This window comes from Amblyomma maculatum, chromosome 10, assembly GCF_055883805.1.
Source record: "Amblyomma maculatum isolate TAMU_Amacu chromosome 10, ASM5588380v1, whole genome shotgun sequence".
Taxonomy (NCBI): domain Eukaryota; kingdom Metazoa; phylum Arthropoda; class Arachnida; order Ixodida; family Ixodidae; genus Amblyomma; species Amblyomma maculatum.
The window spans coordinates 1,793,493-1,812,699 of record NC_139353.1 but is presented as its reverse complement, the minus strand read 5'-3'; the positions used below and the strand labels follow the sequence as shown (position 1 = coordinate 1,812,699).

General features: G+C 45.4%; 1 protein-coding gene and 1 non-coding gene across 6 annotated transcripts in view; both read right to left on the bottom strand.

Moving 5' to 3' along the window:
- Ccdc85 (coiled-coil domain-containing protein 85) overlaps positions 1–18,960 on the bottom strand; it is a 51,925-nt gene extending 32,965 nt beyond the window's left edge. The window contains exons 1-4 of one of the 5 annotated variants that reach the window (XM_084581697.1): positions 18,846–18,960; positions 15,640–15,934; positions 11,279–11,530; positions 5,079–5,430 (exon numbers count right to left, since the gene is read on the bottom strand). In XM_084581697.1, the coding sequence (XP_084437823.1) occupies positions 5,079–5,430; positions 11,279–11,530; positions 15,640–15,885 (850 nt within the window). In that variant the 5' untranslated portion in view covers positions 15,886–15,934; positions 18,846–18,960. The other 4 variants (XM_084581698.1, XM_084581700.1, XM_084581699.1 and 1 more) reach the window with 4 other exon arrangements.
- TRNAK-CUU (transfer RNA lysine (anticodon CUU)) lies at positions 4,640–4,712 on the bottom strand. The gene has a single exon. It is a non-coding gene; the product is annotated as a tRNA-Lys (tRNA).
- Positions 18,961–19,207: the final 247 nt, after the last annotated feature.

The following is a 19,207-nucleotide window of genomic DNA, read 5'->3' as shown; positions in this document are numbered from 1 at the left end:
CAAAGACGACTCATGCACAGTTTCGGTTTCGTTTATCCGAGTTACAAGCAAAATGGGGTTTCGATTGTCAAGCGCGACTCTGCACAGATTGTGTATGAAACCAATTACTTTTTTTTGAAATTGTTTCATTTAAAAGGAGTTTCCGTTTATGCGGGTTTCGTTTAGCGCGTGTCCACTCTATGTTGCAAGGTCGTTGACGTCATTTCAGACCATAAAGCCGTCTTCAGTTCAGTTCAATTAAACAAACAAGGCCAACTAATGTAGCTTGGGTGCCAGTTTTTTTCTTCTGCTGATGTTAGCATTATAGATAGAATAGAACTATCACTTGGTGAACTTGTAAATGGCTCTAATAACAATTCTGATGGCGCAAACTCGATGTGGTTGAAGTTCAAGAACACTGTGCATGCCTGTATTCATCTGTTTGTTCCATGAGACTAACCCATGGATCACGAGAGATATCATCTATTTAAAAATAAAAATTGATCGTCTTAAAGAACAAAAGAAATGCAACACTAACCAAGGAATGCTAGTTCAGTTGTTTTTACTCTTGACTCTGCTTCTGCTTCAATTGTTGGTCTTGACAGCGCTTGCGCTGTGTTTTGTTATCGTTGGTAACGCGGTGTCCCATTCTCTGAATTCTATTATCATTGTGTGCATTGGCTCAGGATACGTTTAGCTGTGTAGCGATCTTAAACCATTTCAGATAAGGGCCTTTAGATGACATTTCTTGATTGACAATTTTGTTCCTCTTGTTCTCATGATGTCATGTGGGTTATGGTTTGCGTTTATATGCTGCTTCTCGCTTTCAATAAATCGGTTGGTGGTCAGAGCCTGTCCTGTTGTGTGTTTGTCCGTGTCTATTCGCGCTGTCTGATATTAGTGCATATTTGACTCTTGTGCAAAACGGGTGCTTGATGCTGCTAGTCGTCCGTGTCAATTGGAAAATGAGCTGTGATTATCGCGTATATTAGTTTCCCTAAAGCTCGGTAAAAGAGCAGGAAGGGTAGGCACACCTGTCCGACTAACAATTTTACTTGCCACTCAGACGATAAATGCACACAAACAAAGAAGTGCATGCATGTGTTTTGGGGCACAAAGCGATGGTCAGTTTGAACCGGGCTTCAGTTCACCAGGCGTGGTGGAGGGCACTATTATCGCTCTTGCCGGCGTGGAAGAAGCGAGGCGGCACCAATTGTGCCATTGAATCTGTGCCGTGATCAGGACTTGCAGTTCAGAAGGACGACAATGATGGTGAAACAAAAATTATATGGATATGTCATCCCCACCACACATGCAACATCCACTTCCACCAGGTTTAACCGACTTCATTATACAGTCGCCGACCGTTTTTTCAAACTCGGCGGGACCCGAGAAATGGTGCGAATAATCGAAAAGTCCGAAAAATCAGCAAACTTGAATAAAACCACTTTCCTACGAAAAATCAGCTTTACAAATCAAGAACTTTGCCGCTCCCCATGTTTCGTTCATACGTCGATAATAAGGAGTTATAGCATAGTGCGATCTGATACGGTGGGCCTGGCCGCCAGTGCGGGCGTGCCATGGAGGAAGGAAAGAACTTAGAGAGGCCCTGACATCATTTTTTTGAAGCCGGCGCGGCCGCGCCGCGACCGAACGCTGCAACGTCCCTCCTCCTTCTTTACCCTCCGCATTTTCTTTCTCCGCGACGCTCACGTACTTAGGGTCCTTAGCAACGCTGTTGCTAGTGGCCCGAGTTTTCATAGCAACAGCGTCGCCGCTGCTTATGGCCAGACTTGGCTAACCGTAAATTTTGACGTCACTTCCGCTACACTTTCTCCAATGCATTGGGAATGGCTAAGGGCCTCTCCTAAGTTGTTTCCTTCCTCCATGGGGCACGCTGACTGGTGGCAACATGGTAGGCATGCGTGCTGCTGGGAAGCATTCAATCCAATTCAAGTCAGTCACTGCATGTGCAGTGGTGCCCCGTAGAAGTGGATCGTGCTAAGCTGTAACCACTATAGCCCTCCAGTTAGAATATCTTGGTCAGTCACGGTTTCATCATGTCTGTGCCACTTCACGACGTATTGTGAAGCGAAGGTCATGCTCACGCTGGGAACGAATGCACGCGCCACGCAAGGAATAACATTCAGCTTCCATTTCCATGGTTAGCAACTGCAGCAAAGACCACGAGATGAAACTTGCGAGGGAAAAAAAGTGAGGGGAATGAGAGCCTACGTGAATGCACTGCACTGCCCCCATTCCGCTTTTCCCTGTCGGCGGCAGCAGCCGTTCGATTGCACGTTCTAGGCTACCACAATGACAAAGCCGAGCATTCCCTTATCGACACTGCCTCCAATGGCAACGATGCACAGAGAGCCAAGCTAGTCCGTCCGAATGACTCGCTTTGGCTAAGCCCACGGTCGCGTAAAACTGGGTTGTTTGCGACAACGGTGCCCGCTCGCGTCTATTTCATGCAAAAAAAAAAGAGAGAGAGAGAGAGAGAGAGAGAAAGCCTTCGGCCAAAAGACAATGTCTACAGTATTGATGGCGCCAAATTTGGTCTGAAAAATCGAACTTTTGGACACCATAGAGTCTGAAATATCGGTAGTGAAAATGTACACATTCCCATAGGGCAACGTGACGGTTCCTGAATGAAGTCCAAAATATCATGCAAGTCTGAATTATTACAGCCCAAAAAATCGATCAGCCACTGTATCAAGGTTTAACTGTTTTAGGTTGTTCTGACAAGTACAAATTTCATAGGGTTGTAAATATATTTGCATATCCGAAATTCAATTGTCTAAAAGAAATAAAAGCCGTATAATGAATTAAAGGGGATGCACTCCCACATATATACAGCTGAGGAATTCACTTATGGCCACGCGTTGCCACTTCTTGTATGTGGTGCGTACTGCACAATTGCTGAGTACGTCAAAATATACACTGTGAATTAGGTGATGCGCAGGCTCCTAGGACTGATTATTACTGTATTACTATGCACGCCTTTCTCCCGGGAAAAATTGCCTAAAAGATGACACTTGTTGACAAAACCAAGTATGAAAATGAAACCATGCCAGCAGCGCCCAATTGCCGTTAGCATCACAAAATGGCCTCTTGATATTTCTTACGCACCAATATTACTGATGATGCTAACGATATCTATTATCATTATCGCCTGCTTTTCCTACCGCAGTTGTGGACACTGAAATACCTTGCAAGCATCTAATATGTCCTGCCAATGGGGCACCAACCTTGAGCTGAGTGAACATGGAAGCATTGGTTGCGAAGGTGTGCCAAGTTCAGTACGAGACAGGGTTCAAGAAAATTTTTTTTTTTAAATGCGACCTCAGTTCATATTCAAAGTTTGGCATCGTTATCGAAAGTGGAAATACTCTCTCTGATACCACCTCTGACAGGTGGAAATGCCGGAACAGGATGTTATCCCCATTTCCGGTTCCGTACTGGTTACATCCGGTTCCAGCGTTTACACCAATCGATGAGTTGAGGTCAGGGAGATGGGGACATTTTCGATAACGACGCAAACTTGGAGTACAGACCCTTGTGTGCGGAAGCATTCTAGGCGCATAATGACGCAGCTAGGTACCTGCATGCTGCCTGCACTGCTCATGCCAAGAGTGCCACAGACGCTTTTATTTCATCGTGACATTAGAATGGTTACAATAAAGGCTAGTTATTCTAAATACTGTGTAATAAAATTCATTTCAATCTGGAGTGCTTCTATGAATCGAGGCCTTGTCAGAAGTGAGTAAATATGCTACTTGCAATGCATGTAACCTAACTGGCAAACATATGACATTGGCAATGTTTTGGGTAGTACCTACTATTCAAGACTGTGGTCACAGCTCATACCTTTGTGTCGTCAATAGCGGTGTAGGAGGTTGCGGTGAAAAATTTCTAGCAACCACGTTTCTACCGCTGAAATTCTGTGCATAAGTGCCAAGATTGTGACCGATAAAAAAAGAGCTGGAGGCCACTGCATGTCCTTCCGGTGTTTCAGCCCCATGTTTTATGTTGTGGGGCTCCGCAGCCCCTTTAAGTGTTTTAACCCGCGCGCGTTTTCCTGTTTGTGTTGTGTTTGCGTGGGCAGCGCGAGTGCACATGAGCGAACAGATAATCTTGGGGGGCGTGATGTTAGTGGCGACAGACGAGGGTAGATAAGCGAATCAGAAGCAAGGCGTGGGGCCTTTTTTGCCCCAGCAGAGAGGCCGGCGCGGGGCAGCCGGCGAGCGTCATGGGCCAGTAGGGTGTGCCCGGACGACTGAAAGAAGATCGCCGACACGAAGATGGAAGCAGTGCCTGCAGAAACGACCTAGGCGTATTCGTGTGAGTTACTCTCACGCGAGGAGCAATGTTTCTTGTGCCGCCGTTAGCGCTTTGGCCCTATTGCTCGTTTTATTCGCTCCGCAGTGTGTTTTGCTTCGCCGCGGTAAAGCCCTGACACTCTTCCCGCTTTCCGTTGGTGTTCTATTGTCGCGCGCATGAACAGCCTGTTCTCAGCGCAGTAGCACCTTATGTTTCTTTGTTTTGCTTTTTCGTTCATCCAAAATAAACCGGTGTTTTTAAGAGACTGGATTTGTCACTCGTCGGACAAGACCATTGCTCGCGGACCCGTTTTTTTGAAGGCGAGGCCTTCATCTGGCGCCCAACGTGGAGCCCGAACCCACTACCCTGAGATTAAGAGTCCCATGCCCTACCGACTGAGCTAGCTGGGCCGCTCGCCAGCTGCCCCGCGCCGGCCTCTCCGCCAGGGCAAAAAAGGCCCCGCGCATTGCTTTCGACGCGCTTATCTACCCTCATGTGTCGCTGCTAACATCCCGCCCCCCAAGATTATCTGCTCACTCATGCGCACTCGCGCTGCCCGTGCAAACACAACACAAACAGGAAAATGCGAGCGCGGGTTAAAACACTTAAAGGGACTGCGGAGCCCCACAATATTTATGCTGCAAGTTTCCTGCGACAGCAAAGGCACAGGCCCTGTTGCTGCAGTAGTTCGTATAATCGCCTGTCTTTTGTTTCTGTTTTTTTTTTTTTTTTTTGTGTGTGTTGAAGCTGCTTCGTGAACAGCTCCCCTCACTCACCATTGATGACGCTTCTGTGCCGGTGAATGGCCTCTTTGATAGCAGGTGCCCTGACGGGTGGAACCGCGCTGCGGCTGGGCAGGCGGCTTCCATTCTGAATGTTGGACGGCGGTCGAACGTGGGAGCTGCCACTGCACGTGCCATTGGGCAGGCCACCAGAGGGCATCCCCAAGGGAGGCAGCGAGGGTCGTGGAGGAGGTGGCGATGAGGGCAGTGGAGAGGGGAGCTCATCCTGAGTGGTGATGGTTGAGGAGGAGCTCCCGTCACCATCGTCACGGCGGCCCTCAGGCATGCCACTGCAGTTTGCGCACAGCGTCTGTGCTCGCTCCTGGTCCAGGTACAGGCACAGCTCCTGGCCATCAGGAGACGTAGTTGGTGCGGTGGCAATTCATGTCAAAACGTGCAAAATACATGCTACTCATTTGATGCGATTGGTTGTGACAAAATATTAAGGACGAAACTAACCAGTCTAGCAATAAAACTAGTGTAAGTAAAATAGGTAGGGCCACTTGGGTGCATTTTTAAAAGAAAACGGCACTTGCGCACTCGATAGCACTTCGAAAGTGCTCTCAGACAAGCGGGCGCCATCGAGTGGGAGAGCAGGAGTAGAATCACTGGCTTCCAATGGTAGAGGAGGAGGGCTTTTCCTCCGCTGAAAGCACCCGAGTGCACTCCCGGCTGCTCCCTCGTCTAAAGTGAGAATAGAGGAAGACCCATGGCATAAAGCATCAAATCAGCGGCATTTTTTTTTTTTCCTCTTGAGTGGGTGACGCTCAAAATGGCAGCTGTAAAGCGTTGGCACTCGCCGAGCGGAAAGCATTGCTCAGGTGCTGTATGCATGTTTGAGAGTCGCTGCCGGCGTCGAAAGGGCCAAAGGAGGCAGATCGCTACGCTGTGAGAACAAAGGCACACAAAACAAGTGGTTCTACACGAAGCGTTGGCCTCTCCTCCGGTTGCAACTGCCGCCACTGCAGGCAGGTGGAAAATGCTGGGGAGAGAAGTGCGGTAACATGGTCGTGGCGTGCTGCTCTCGACACGCAGAGAGTGTTCCCGTGGGAGGACAGTTACACTCTCGCTCTGCTCTGTACTGCTTGGCGCCTCTGCTCTCGTCCCCCCAACCTAATGCGCCATAAGCGGCCGCATCCCGCGGCGCCTTCGGATCACCTCTCTTCCTTTCACCGAGGTAAGAACCTATCTCCTGCTTTTGCCACTGAGAATTAAAAAATAAAAAGGGGCAGTAGCGCATCCCTCCGTTTCTCGCCGTCGCAGTTCAGTGTATTTCTTGGCAGCGCAATAACATCACGTTGTGTCTCTTGGGGTTAGCTCTAGTGGTGGGGTGAGAAAAGGAGAGGGGGGGGGGGGGGGGGGGGGGGGGGCTGAACTTGTCAGAGTACCAACAATCCTGGTTTTCAATATGTGCACTTTATCACGTAGCGATTGGGGTGGAGGATTGCCTGCGGTGAATTGCTCAGCCCATCCTGTTGCACAACCTTGGTTTTCAATATGTGCGCTTTATCACGCAGCGATTGGGTGGGGGCTGTTCGCTACCACAAAATCAAATCAAATCATTGGAACTTGTGATAGAAGCAAGGGGCTTTTGAAGCAAACAATGCTAAAAGCCGGCGTCATGATCGCGGCTGACCGCATACTTTCTTTGACAATTGATGGGGGATGGACAACTTGTAAAAACGAAAATAAACTCTTCCCACATACTAAACCCTTCCATTAAACACACCTCAATTTTTCTTGAAAAAAAAAAAAAAAAGAAAAAAAAGAAATGGGTTCATTAGGCGAGTAAATACGGTTAAATCTTTGTCGTCCTAATTGGCCAGTGACCTCATGGCATGACGCGTCCTAAAACTTCCGCACTGCGGGTTTTGTATGCACACGACAGATGGTGCGGCGGTACGCCCCTGTCATTACCTTAATTTCGCTCGCAGATCCCAGACTGCCGGCAAAATTGGTGCGTAAAAGGGCAGATGTAAACTGTAAAATGCGGTGTGTCAGGGCTGAAGTTTTAGTTCTCATACAATTGTCAAAGTGGCTGCTGGTACATGCATGCGATGAGCAAGGACTTCGTTAAATCAAAAGCGCGGCATAAAATCACTTCGTTAAATTGCGAAAAAAAAATACATGGTTTTCAATGGGGTAGAGATTGGGAAGTAAGAAAACTTCTTTACATCGTGAATTTCGTTACACTGAGGTTTGTTATATCAAAGTTCGACTGTATATGTTTCCATCAAAAAAGTAAGACCAGAAAAGCTTTAGTTTTTTGTGGTTTCAAATAATTTTGAATAATTTTTGCATAATAATACAAGCAGTTTATGAAAAGGAAATCATATTTTCGTAAGATGCACCTATAATAACAAAGAAATCATTACAAATCTGAGTTTAACACCTTAATTATAGTTACAAAACATTTTACACCATAGTCTGCATTGATGCTGATCAGAGGCTCTCAGTGAATGCTGCCATGAAGCACTGTAGAGTGGTCAAGCACCTCATTACTGTGACAGTGATAGTATCAGCGGACAATTATCAAAACGGGCAAGACACAAGGCACTGCCGACAAAATGCAACAACATGACAGCTTGGGAAACAAACACAAGAGCAGCAACCTCAGCCACAACACGCGCAAATCAATCCTTTCCAATTTCCTTCATGTCATGCCTAAGACGAAGCTCCAGTTGTGGAATGCTGATGTATGCGCAGCATCCACAACGATATGTAGCGTGTCTAACGATCACGTATAGGCCTCGCTGAAATGCAAGCTCTGGGACGGGCCCAGGCTTTTTTTGAATGGTGAGCTGAGGATGTAAAAACTGAACCATGATGTTAGTTGTACACTGTTGCATGAGCTGGCTTCAAGCCTGATGCTTCTGGTGTGCACATTTCTCGCCTCCTCTGTGGCCAGAGATACAGAGTTCCCAAAATTCTAACCGAAAACAAATTGAGCACAATACAAGCAATCACTGTAACATCTCCCCTTCCACCATCCCTCAGAAGCTGGGCTGCTTTTGTGCATGGCCCATATTTTATTACGATGGTCTAAAATGTGAGGATCGCTGCCAGCATGTTCGTAGGAAGTTGTAAACTCCATTATGGAACGACACAATGATGTGCTGCTACATTGCAGTAGTTGATTCCACAAGGAAAGAGCATGCTAACTTGTACAACAAGCACAGGATACTACCACCGTCTGGAATCGTGATGTTTCGTCACAGGTTTAGAAGAATAAAAACCTCTTAGCTGCTGTTTTATAGTAAGGTCTGAATGGTGATAATGTGGTGCGAATAAATTGGATAGTAAATACTATTTACTCCCTATTCGAGGCTTGAAATATTCGCTCACCACTAGTATCAGATATCTACTGTGGTGGCTAACATGCTCAGCTGCTCAGCAGGAGTACCCAAGCTTAAACTTGGCTGCGGTGGTCATATTTTGGTGGAGGTAAGACGTAAAAACATCTGTGTGCTTTAAAATGTTAACGCACGTTAAAGGTCCCCAGGTGGCCTAAATTTTAATTCCGTGGCCTTCCACTACAGCACTCATAACAGATATCATATCACAACTAGTTTTCATGCACGCGCATGCACGTGCTTGAGCGTATGAGATTTTACTTTTCCATTCCATATAGCACTGTGATCGCATGCACTCTAAGTCGCAAGTCGGTGCCATTGCGTACAAGGCCACTAGTGAGAAAGGCCACACAATGTAGCTGCGCGCCACACACTTCGAACTTAAGGATCCCATTCTCAAAAGCCTTGAGGTGCCCACGTGCAGAGATTTTAGCAGCAATTTTTTTATTTGCTGATATATGCCAATTTGTAGTGGTTTTGCAACTGAATAGACGGCGCACTCTGAACCTCAAACTGTACAACCAACATGATGTTCAAGGCCCTTTCCACCAACTTCCTCAATGAATGGACAATGAGAAATGACGCAGTAAGAAGGCTGTGGGTTCACTTCAACCACACAGTGTTCTTTAATGCAAGCATAACTAAGGGGAGTTCTTGCATTTTGTCCTTGTGTATCTGATCTGGCCATGACTTACGTAATATCATCACCTTGGGCTCATAGTCAAAACATCACCGCCACTCATTCACGGCAGCGGGTCTTAATAAAGTTTTATTTTATACTAGTAAGAGTGGGCACTGCTTAAAGGGGGTTAGTGAGGAGTACTATCCAGCTGTTCTAGGCACAATTGAAGCTTAGAGCGAACAGTAGAATGGTATGTTGTGGGACATGTCTGTTATCCAAATCTATGTAAAAAGTGAGTAAAAAATAGACACATGACAGAGAGAGCACACAGGCAGAAAGGACCTCTTTACATCTCTTTGTTCGTGAAAAACAAAAGAATGCAAGAAAGACAATGTGTATAGAAGAGACTGGTACACGTCTGTGGTTCAGTCGCTGGCGGCTTGTCCCGGTCACAGCTGTATATCCCCTTCAGGAGAGTTTGGCGGAGAGGCGGGGCCAACAACCACCCAAATTTAGCGGCAGCACTGTCCACCATTTTGTGCTGAGGCACCCGAAGCTCGCCTTGGTGACCGAGCAAGCGCTGGGTGTCTGGCTAGCTTTTATCGAAAATAACCACAAATAATGTGCGTATTTGAACGTGCTCACAGAAAGGCACGCTTAGAGAAACAGAATCTTACATGCGTCAAAGGCAGGCCTGCATTTGCGAGTGAAAATGCACTGTGCGCAGCGGTTCACAATAGAACTGCCGCTGTACGCTGCACCTTGCTGTGTACAACATTTGCGCACTGCCAGTTTACATTAGCCATATAAATCAAATAAAATTGCCTTTCAGGCGCTGAGATACATACTTTCGGCGTTTTGTTATGTTGGACATTTAAATAAACTAATGATGTTAAAGGTTTTGATGCAACTTTTTATTCACTCACATAACTGCATGTCTTTTCATTTTTTGCATGTCCCATTTGACAACGCCGCCAAGTACAACATCAAATCTTTTTAGGTCTTCTAATGCTTTCACTGCTGGCCACTGAGAAAGTGAAGCAGCTTTGTGCACAGACCAAAATATAACGAGTTGTACTTCAGCGCACACCAGCACCCGAGTTTTTACAGGTGTGCAGTGACAGAAAATTTATCACTCGATTTTCCTTTCTAAACAAACCTGATGAGTATGCATTTGAATGGATTATTTGAACTTGCCACAGGCTCAGTAAGAGCCCTAGCAATTGGGGTCATCGTGAAAAAAATGCACAAAGCATAGCATGAACAAAAAACGCAAATCAGTGAAATTGTCTATTTATAATTTCAGTGCTGGTAAAGAATGATAACTGTGGCTTGTCTCACTGAGAGCTGCTTGATTCAATCGTCTATGGCCTGAGTAAAAAGTATAATTAGCAGTTTGTAACAGGAATCGTGCTGAATTTTGCGGTCTATCACGTGGCTATTTTTGTCGCATTCATGGCTTATGCATAAACGAGATCGAAATGTTTATTTGCTTATTCATTTATGCAGTAAACCTAAAGGGACTTTTAATAGACTGCCGAATGCAGTGGGCTAATTTCAAGATATAAAGAAGGAGTTGTTTGACGGCTTGTCAAAAAAAAAAAAGAATTGAAGTAACAAAATGGCACACACAATTTCGAGTTAAATATTGTGTACAATAATTGCAATGCTCATTATGTCTGTCCCCTTTAATATGAACACTGCAGGAAATACTGCATTCAGTTAGCAGTGTTAGTTGTCATTTGTATTATCAAATTTTTTTTCTGCTCTTGCAAAAAAAGCCTTAACGATATTATCCAACTTAGGTTTAACGTTGGATAACAATATTATCTAATGTGCACGAATAGCAGCAAAGCTGCAAAAGGTCGGTCACAAGAAGAGCAACTGTACACGCACAGCATTGCGAAGAGCTAGCCACCATAGAGGAGTCTTCGCAGATTGCCACCATAGAGGAGCCTCGGTACAAAATGTGGAGCAAGCCACCATAGAGGAATCTCGGTACAAAATGGCATCGGTGCAGCGTAGGTGCTATGTTGCCAAATTCCACAGCAGTGGTGTCCAGACTGGCGGCGAGATCAAGGAACCGCCGAATTTTCCCAAAGGGGATATACAGCTCTGGTCGCGGTGATTTGCACAGTGTAACACCGTTGCTGCATTTTTCCTTTACACCTGAAGCGAACACTCAACCTCAGTGAAAAGAGATCCCCGCAAGTGCCCACCTTGAGCTGGATGTTGTCCCTGATAAGGTCCTGCTGACGGGCGTCCAGCCCACGCAGCTTTCCCTGGTAAGCAGCTACCTCCTGCCGCATGACGGACGCTGTGTACCGCCCAAACCGTTGCCACTCCCGTGCCAGCTTGCGCCCTTTTTGTCGGTCGTCATCTAGAAAGCAGCAGAGGTCACGCAGCTCCTGGCTGTCCCGTTGCAGCCGCTCGTTCACCTCGCGAAGGTTGCGGATTTCCATCAGGTGCACCTTTCATGAGGAAAGCAAGAAGAAAAGAGAAGGAAAAGATATATGCACATATGCCATTTCACACTGCCATCCCTATCACCACTAAGAGTAGGCCTAAGGGAGAGTTTCAAGTTTGAAGGTTAAGTTTAGTTTATACATACGAGAAAGTAAATACAGTAAAATTTCTACAGAAGGAAGTCCCGTAGTACAAGACTGTCAGAGGGACCTGCCTGAACAAAGCAAGTGAGGTAGAAATGCAAGAAACAGGAAGCGGTGCAATAAGTAGTAATTAGTACAAAGGTACAACCTACAAGAGAACTAATGTCAGGAAAGATACATCAATGAAAATTAAAGAACACAAATATACAGAGCCTCAACTTGAGTGCACAGAACAGACAAAATAGCACAATCAAAAATGAACTATAACTTATGAAGCATATTAACTATGCAACATGTCTATTAAATATACTTTCATGAGGTAATGGAATGAGTGAACAGTATGCGATGCTTTAATTTCTGAAGATAAAGAATTCCAGTAGGACATGTTTGCAAACAAGGTAGTAAATTTTCCATAATTAGTCCCGACTTTTGGCAAAAGGAGATTATTGCACTGTTGAAACCTGGTAGGATTAGTATTTACAAACTGGTTGGTAATGCCATCAATATGAGCGTGATAACTGATTAGTCTATACATAATCATGAATAATTTTAGGTTGAATAAATGTTGAAGTGGAAGTATGTTCAAGCCATATTACAGTGGCAAAGAGTATGATTGGAATGAACTGAATGACATGAGCCTGACGGCTTGATTATGAAGGTGTTAAAATCTTTCAATATGCATGCAATATGTATTTCACCAGCAAGACAAACAGTAATTAAGGTGACTATGGATGTAGGCATAACATAATGAACATATTATGTACGGTTTAAAGTATGCAAGGGTTTTTATTATGATGTGAATGCGGAATGAAACTTTATGCATGAGCGATTGAGCACTGTGATGAAACTTGAAGTGTTTATCGAGAGTTACGCCCAGAAATTTGGAAGTTTCTGAGATAGATAGTGCATGGTTATAAAACATCAGAGTTGGGAGAACATTTATAAAGGGAGAGTGAAATAGCATGAAAGTCACTTTTTGTTATTTTTGCACCACATGTTAATGTTAAGCGGGGTTTAGAAGTGAGACATGAATGCTATCTACAGGCATACAATAAAACTGGACTGCTATCATTAACTCTTTCATTATCACGAGAAAATGAACTTTCTCATAGGTCTCGGAAGATATTTTTTTGCCAATACAAATACTGCAGTACACGTAGCAGCATGCAAAATTGGACATAATGAAATGCTCTTTCCAAAAACATAAGTTACAAAGCGAGAAATTATCAAGGAACACACAAAAAATCGCAAAACTGCCGTTTCTGCAGAGAGTTGATAAAAATAAGATAGAAAAGGCACGATATCTACAGATGCATAATTAAAGAGACACTAAAGACACCCAAATATGCTATCAAAATCTAATAAACGGCATTTGGTGACACTGTCGCCGCATATCCGGCAGCAAAAAATCGAATAATTGCTGAGATATTGCGATAAAAGTTGAGGTTTTTGTTTGTTTCCGCCAGTCGAATTCAAACTGCTTCCTCCTACTACGTAGTAGGGTAGGATGACGCACACTATGACGCAAGAGGAGACTCCGTGATTGCTGGCGCGCGGGGAGCGGAGAATACTTCGCAGGTGGTGCCGAGTCATGATCTTCATTTGATACGCACTTAGGGTAGGCGCATCTGCTGCTCCGAGCTCATATTTCAGGCGCTGCAGGCCCAAACCAAACTGTCCGAGCACGCACGAAGTGCCTGAGCTGGAACATAACCGAAAATGAAGTGGACGCCTGTAGTGCCATGTTAGCTGAGAGACTAGCGGCATTTACCGACAAGTGGACGAAAGGAGTAGTATATGTATTTTTATATTTGCCTCGCAACATTTACGCTGTCTTTTCGTCTTTTCGCCGTCGTTTAAATGTGATAAAAGCATGTTATTTCATATTTGAGATAAGACCGACTACCGCAATCAAATGGTCAACGTAATTCGCATTTGTCAGCCTCCGGGATCCCTTTCGCGTCACGTGATTTGTAGTTGCAAGCTTCGGCCGTTTCGGCTGTGGCGGCGATACCTGTATTCCTGTTCTTCCTCTTTACTAATCTATAATAGCTCTGTTTTCAGTAAGAGTGGCTTTTTTGTAACCAGGAACTGGCATTCTATCGATGCAAGCCAACTTCATTTTTCTCTTTAGTGTCCCTTTAACAAGAAAAATTCAAAATGTATATTCTAAAGATCATGGATCCAGGAACACTGTGTAAAAAATAAACTATATGTACAGGTTCGTTATCCAGGTACATATAAAAACTACAGGTGGAAACAGCCTTTCTCGTGCATGCAGTGAAGCAGTTCCTGGTTTTGAGGAACCAAACCCCATAACTGCGGCAAGCTGGACGTTAAGGTTGGGTATACATATTGGGCATGATGCAGACCTTCATGAATGTGTATTCGTAGAATGAAACCACCCAAACTCAGAGTAAAGGCTCAATAGTGAATAGCTGGTGCCATTTTCGGGTAATTATCATAACTCACCACAGTCAGATAACGAAGCCGACAATATGATTCAATATTTGACTTGCTAGAAGTCTTTTGATCACAGAAATTTGATGATAATGCTGCATTACCATGAGTACCAGGTTTTTTTTTCAAGCGCGGCCGCCAAACCCTCTTTTGCAACAACACATGCACGTTAGTGATTAAAAGGGTCCATCAAAAATCAGAATGTCGCCACAGTGGGAAAATTTAAACTAGTTCTACAAGTGCCTTGCCTAGACTAAAATAACCACTGGGTGGCGCTAGGTGCACAAGAAATGGTTCCAACATGTCAAAATCAAGGATTTAATGCATCAAGTCAATCACCGGTGACTAATATCAATAGGCATGGTAACGAAAGAGTTAATGTGACTGCTGTGCAGCATGGGATTTTCTTCTGCATACATTCAACAGCTTTAAGCAGAAGTGAGGCTTATGGCACATTCAGTTAGGGGGATGAGAGCAGAGGCGCCGAGCAGTATAGAGCAGTACAGGAGCACGCCGAGCGAGGGTGTAACTGTCCTCCCACGGGAACGCTCTCTGCGTGTCGAGAGCAGCGCGCCAAGACCATGTGACCGCACTTCTCTCCCCATCATTCTCCACCTGCCCGCAGTGGCGGCAGTTGCAACCCGAGGAAAGGCCAACGCTCCGTGTAGAACAGCTTGTTTTGTATGCCTTTGTTCTCACAGCGTGGCGATCTGCCTTCTTTGGCCCTTTTGACACCAGCAGTGACCCTCAAACATACACACAGCACCTGAGCAATGCTTTCCGCTCAGCGAGTGCCGACGCTTTACAGCCGCCATTTAGAGCGTCACCGACTCAAGAGAAAGAAAGAAAGAAAGAAAAAAAAAAAAAAAAAGATTGCACAGATTTGACGTTTTATGCCATGGGGCTTCTACTCTCGCTTTAGACGAGGGAACAGCCGGGAGGGCACTCGGGTGCTCTCAGCGGAGGAAAAGCCCTCCTCCTCCATCTTTAGAAGCCAGTGATTCTACTCCTGCTCTCCCACTGGAGGGCGCCCGCTTGTCTGAGAGCACTTTCGAAGTGCTCTCGAGTGCGCCTGCTCTCCCACTCGAATTCGCCATTAGAGCAAATAGTAGATGCACATTACTGTGGTGTAAGGAATTAAGGACAAAACATTGATTCCGCTCAATTCGATTGAAGATTTGAAGCTACTCTGAGCCAATGGTACAAGCCTAGCACATAATTTTCCCGTCTCCGAGGTACTGACTTAACTCACGTCTTAAAATATTTTTTTGATGCAGCTTTGACAGTAATGAAAGGAATGAGCAGATTTTGTCAGTTTTCAAAGGATCTCTATAACTTTAGTTCTGCGCTGTGCTAAAGAGTAAATACAAAATGTCTGTAGTTGTCTCTGACATCCTGTTCCACAAGTTAGCATGATCGCTGGTGGTAATTTCATGACCCATCATCTCTGTGATAGCACAGGAACGCACCAATTTTCCGGCCCAGACAGTGCCAAGGCACCCTGTGCTCACCTGCATGCGGCGGTTCACATCCTGCATCATCGCCCCGTGGTCAAACATAAGTTTGAGGTTCTCTGCTTCAACCTTCTGTAACCAGCGGAGGATCTCCTGGGGCGACTTGCGCAGGAGTTCTTCATTGCTGGGTCGGCCCCTAGGTGTCGCCACCGCAGCCATGCCCTGCGGCTCGGAACCGCCCACTGGCTTGGCTGCTGGCGGCTTGTCCCAACCTTCTGGACCCTTGGCTGTGTTCCGGATCATTCATGGTCTGGAGCTGGGGACCGTTTGGTTAGTTACCAGCCGCAGCTTGCTGCTGATAAAAAAATCAGGGTGCCTGCATCAGATACAGAATACTGAACAGCTTGATAAGCTTCCTTCTGATCAAGCTGGTTGCAAAGCTCCTTTGCCATCTCCGACTAATTTGGAAGCACATCAATTCTGACGCCACCTGTGGGCCGGCAAGTGAACTGCTCATGGCCCCTTGCAAGGCATAGGGCACTAGTGGCAGCTCGTGCACCTGAATCAGCTAGCCACCTAAGCTGACTACATAAAAAATGTCACGATTTCAATATGAAATTTCACTACTTGTATGACTGAAGTATTTAAACCAAGACTTGGCCAGCTTCTATGATGAATCCACGATTCCAGCAGTTGTGCAGGGCACAAGGTATGACAGTCATACGGCAAGACAGAAGTGCATAAATCAAGGCCACGGAGCCGGAGCACATAGTGTTTCTTGAATGGAGTACCATGTTTTGTAAGTGCTGCAAAGACAAAGTGCTCAAAAAATTGGTTCACCAAGTTTTATAATTCGAGTTCTATCTAGATATTAATTCATGCCATGCCAGCATTATAACTCAATATGACAAAACAAAAGCAGCATCAACAGAAATATGCGGCAGTCAACTGTACAGCTGAAAACAATTGGCATGAAGTACAAAGGCTGACCGCCGAAGAATTGACGCGTTTGAATTGTGGTGCTGGCGAAGACTCTTAAGAGTTCCTTGGACTGCCAGAAGATCAAATCAGTCGATATTGTCGACCATAAACCCTGACTGCTCATTGGAGGGTCAAATTCTAAAGTTAAAGCTCAGCTACTTTGGTCATCTGATGAGAAGAGAGGAGTCGCTGGAGAAAGATTTGATGTTGGGAAAGGTTGAGGGTCGCCGGAGAAGGGGTAGGCAGCGAACGCGATGGTTAGATGGCATTCTCGAGGCATTGCAGATGAAGCTATGTGATGTTAAGAAGATAGTGAGAGACCGGAAAGCGTGGCGTGACATGGTCCATAGGGTCACGAAGAGTCGGACACGACTGAACGCCAAAGAAAAAGAACTACAAATCCAAATGTCGAAAACTTATTTGCTGATACTTTGGTAGCTGATAAATGCATTCAGATGCTCAAGCTTTTTTGGTGAATGCACCCTAATTTTACAGTGATGACCCTATTATAATCGTTTTTTCAGAGTTAATGGTGCTGCTCTGACAGAACATCGGTGATAAATAAAAACTCGCCGACATTATGACACAACCAAATTCAGATTAAAGAGAATATGGTTCAGATGGGCTTGGACCAAATCGGAGTGAAACTGAGCCATCTTAGGACAGGCAGTTGACGACCCTGCTCACTTCCTTGCCCCAAAAAAAAAAAAAAAAAAAAAAAAAAAAGTAGAAAGTCATTCTTTTCTTCTTATCTTCAACTGCTGCAGCAGCAAGTTACAGTCCAGTGTTCAACTTTAGTAGTTGTACCACACCTTGGACTCTATATGCATCTTTTCACAATCAGGTTGAAGGCATCATATTTGATACTGGACCATGGGGAACTGCTGCCGACATACGTTTGCAGTACAGAGAACAGTACAGGTACAAAGATCTCACACGCTATCCAAAAACACTTTCAAAGCATGAAAGCAGTCTCAAGGACAAAGTACAGGTGAATACACGTCGTTAGATGCTAAAGCGCATAATGCATGCAACTTTTACTAGCTGATGTGGCGCTTCTGAATACATAGTAGTAAGAGCAGAACTCGCGAAAAATGCAAGCTTTGAGAAAAGCAAAGGATTTTAATAGAGTTAAAAATATCTCTGAGCTTTCTATGCTCGAGAAGCGAATGCTAGATGGTACGACAACGAGCCAGGAAATCCCGTTGTAGGTTCTAATATTTGTGTGACACAAATGGAACGAGGTAGTACGTAGCAAGTACCAAACTAGACACAGCAGTAATTACGCCAAAGTAGCGACAGTGACTTCACTCGTAAACACCTCAAAACGATCGGAAATCGGCTTCTAAGAGGTGGTTTTGTGCACTAAACGGAAATCCCAATGTGGCCCCAATCGTGATCTAGCGATCTACGGTAGGTGTGTATCACCCTGTGGTATGCAGTAAACAGCCTTGATCCGCGTTTATCCGGACTATGACAGGAAAATGTTTAGCGCATTCGCAGGCCACTCACTTTTGTACGTACGTGAAAGCAGGAGTAAAAAAGAAAAAGCCGAGGTCGTCGTGCAGAGCGCGTCGAACGGCACAGGTCACTTCGGTTCAGGTTCGCGAACACGCGCGTACCTACTTGCCGCACCGCCGCCGGCTCGTCGTAATTGCTCCCTGGAACCTCCGCGCCTCCGGTACACTTTTTTTTTTTTTCTTCACAGCTTCGTTGCGACAATCTCTCCCATCGTGACACAAAATCTTCTCCAACACCATGTGTACCACAGTTTCAAAATCCAAATAGGTCAGGGAGACCTGGCAGCGTGCGCGCAGCGGCCAGCATACGTGTTTGAAATAGTAAAATCGACAAATAAAAGCAAAAGGCGATCACGCTCTCCGCCACCCGCTTCGCAGAACCGACTCCCAGCGGCGGAGGTTATGCCTCGACGCGAGCAACTTTTGACACTGCGCCACTGCTCCTCCTGTACGCGACCTGACAGGCACCTCGGCAACAGTCATGGTCGGTTTAAAGTCGCGTGCTTTGCTGCAAAGATCATAATAAATATTGATCGTTACTACCACGAGGTGTGCATGAGCCTTGCAAGCAAGCAACAGGTAGTAACGAAGCGTTACGACCGCGCAGAAAAACCTCGCCGCACGCCGAGAAAGAGCGGCGGCAGTTACAAGAACGTGTCACGAACGGTGCGCCGAAAGAAACTGAGCACGACCGGGTCGCTACTGAAGACTTGAAGCGTGCACACTTAAATCAACGCCGGTGGACAGCTCCACGTGACTTACGTGTCTCTGAAGTGTCGCGCGGTTGCGTGAGGTTTTCGATCAGATTCATGTATTTACATACGGTCAACATGACAACGGAAAGTAAACAACAAAAACGAAGGTATGCGGCTGTTCCGTTCAGTGTGCAGTATTAACCCTTGTCCATCAATGCAAGTCTCTAAAACCTTTAAATAACTTTAAAATGTCTTGCAAAATAATTATAATTGAGAGTTAAAAACATCTGTTCTTAGTTTAAACAAGTGGTTTTATTATAGTTTGTAGGGGGTAGGTTTGGCTGACAGAACGGCAAACAAGGCGGCTTTCTCTTCTTTTATTTCTAATTTTTGTTTCGACGTGAGCGCCCGGCAATTTGACTTGGGGTC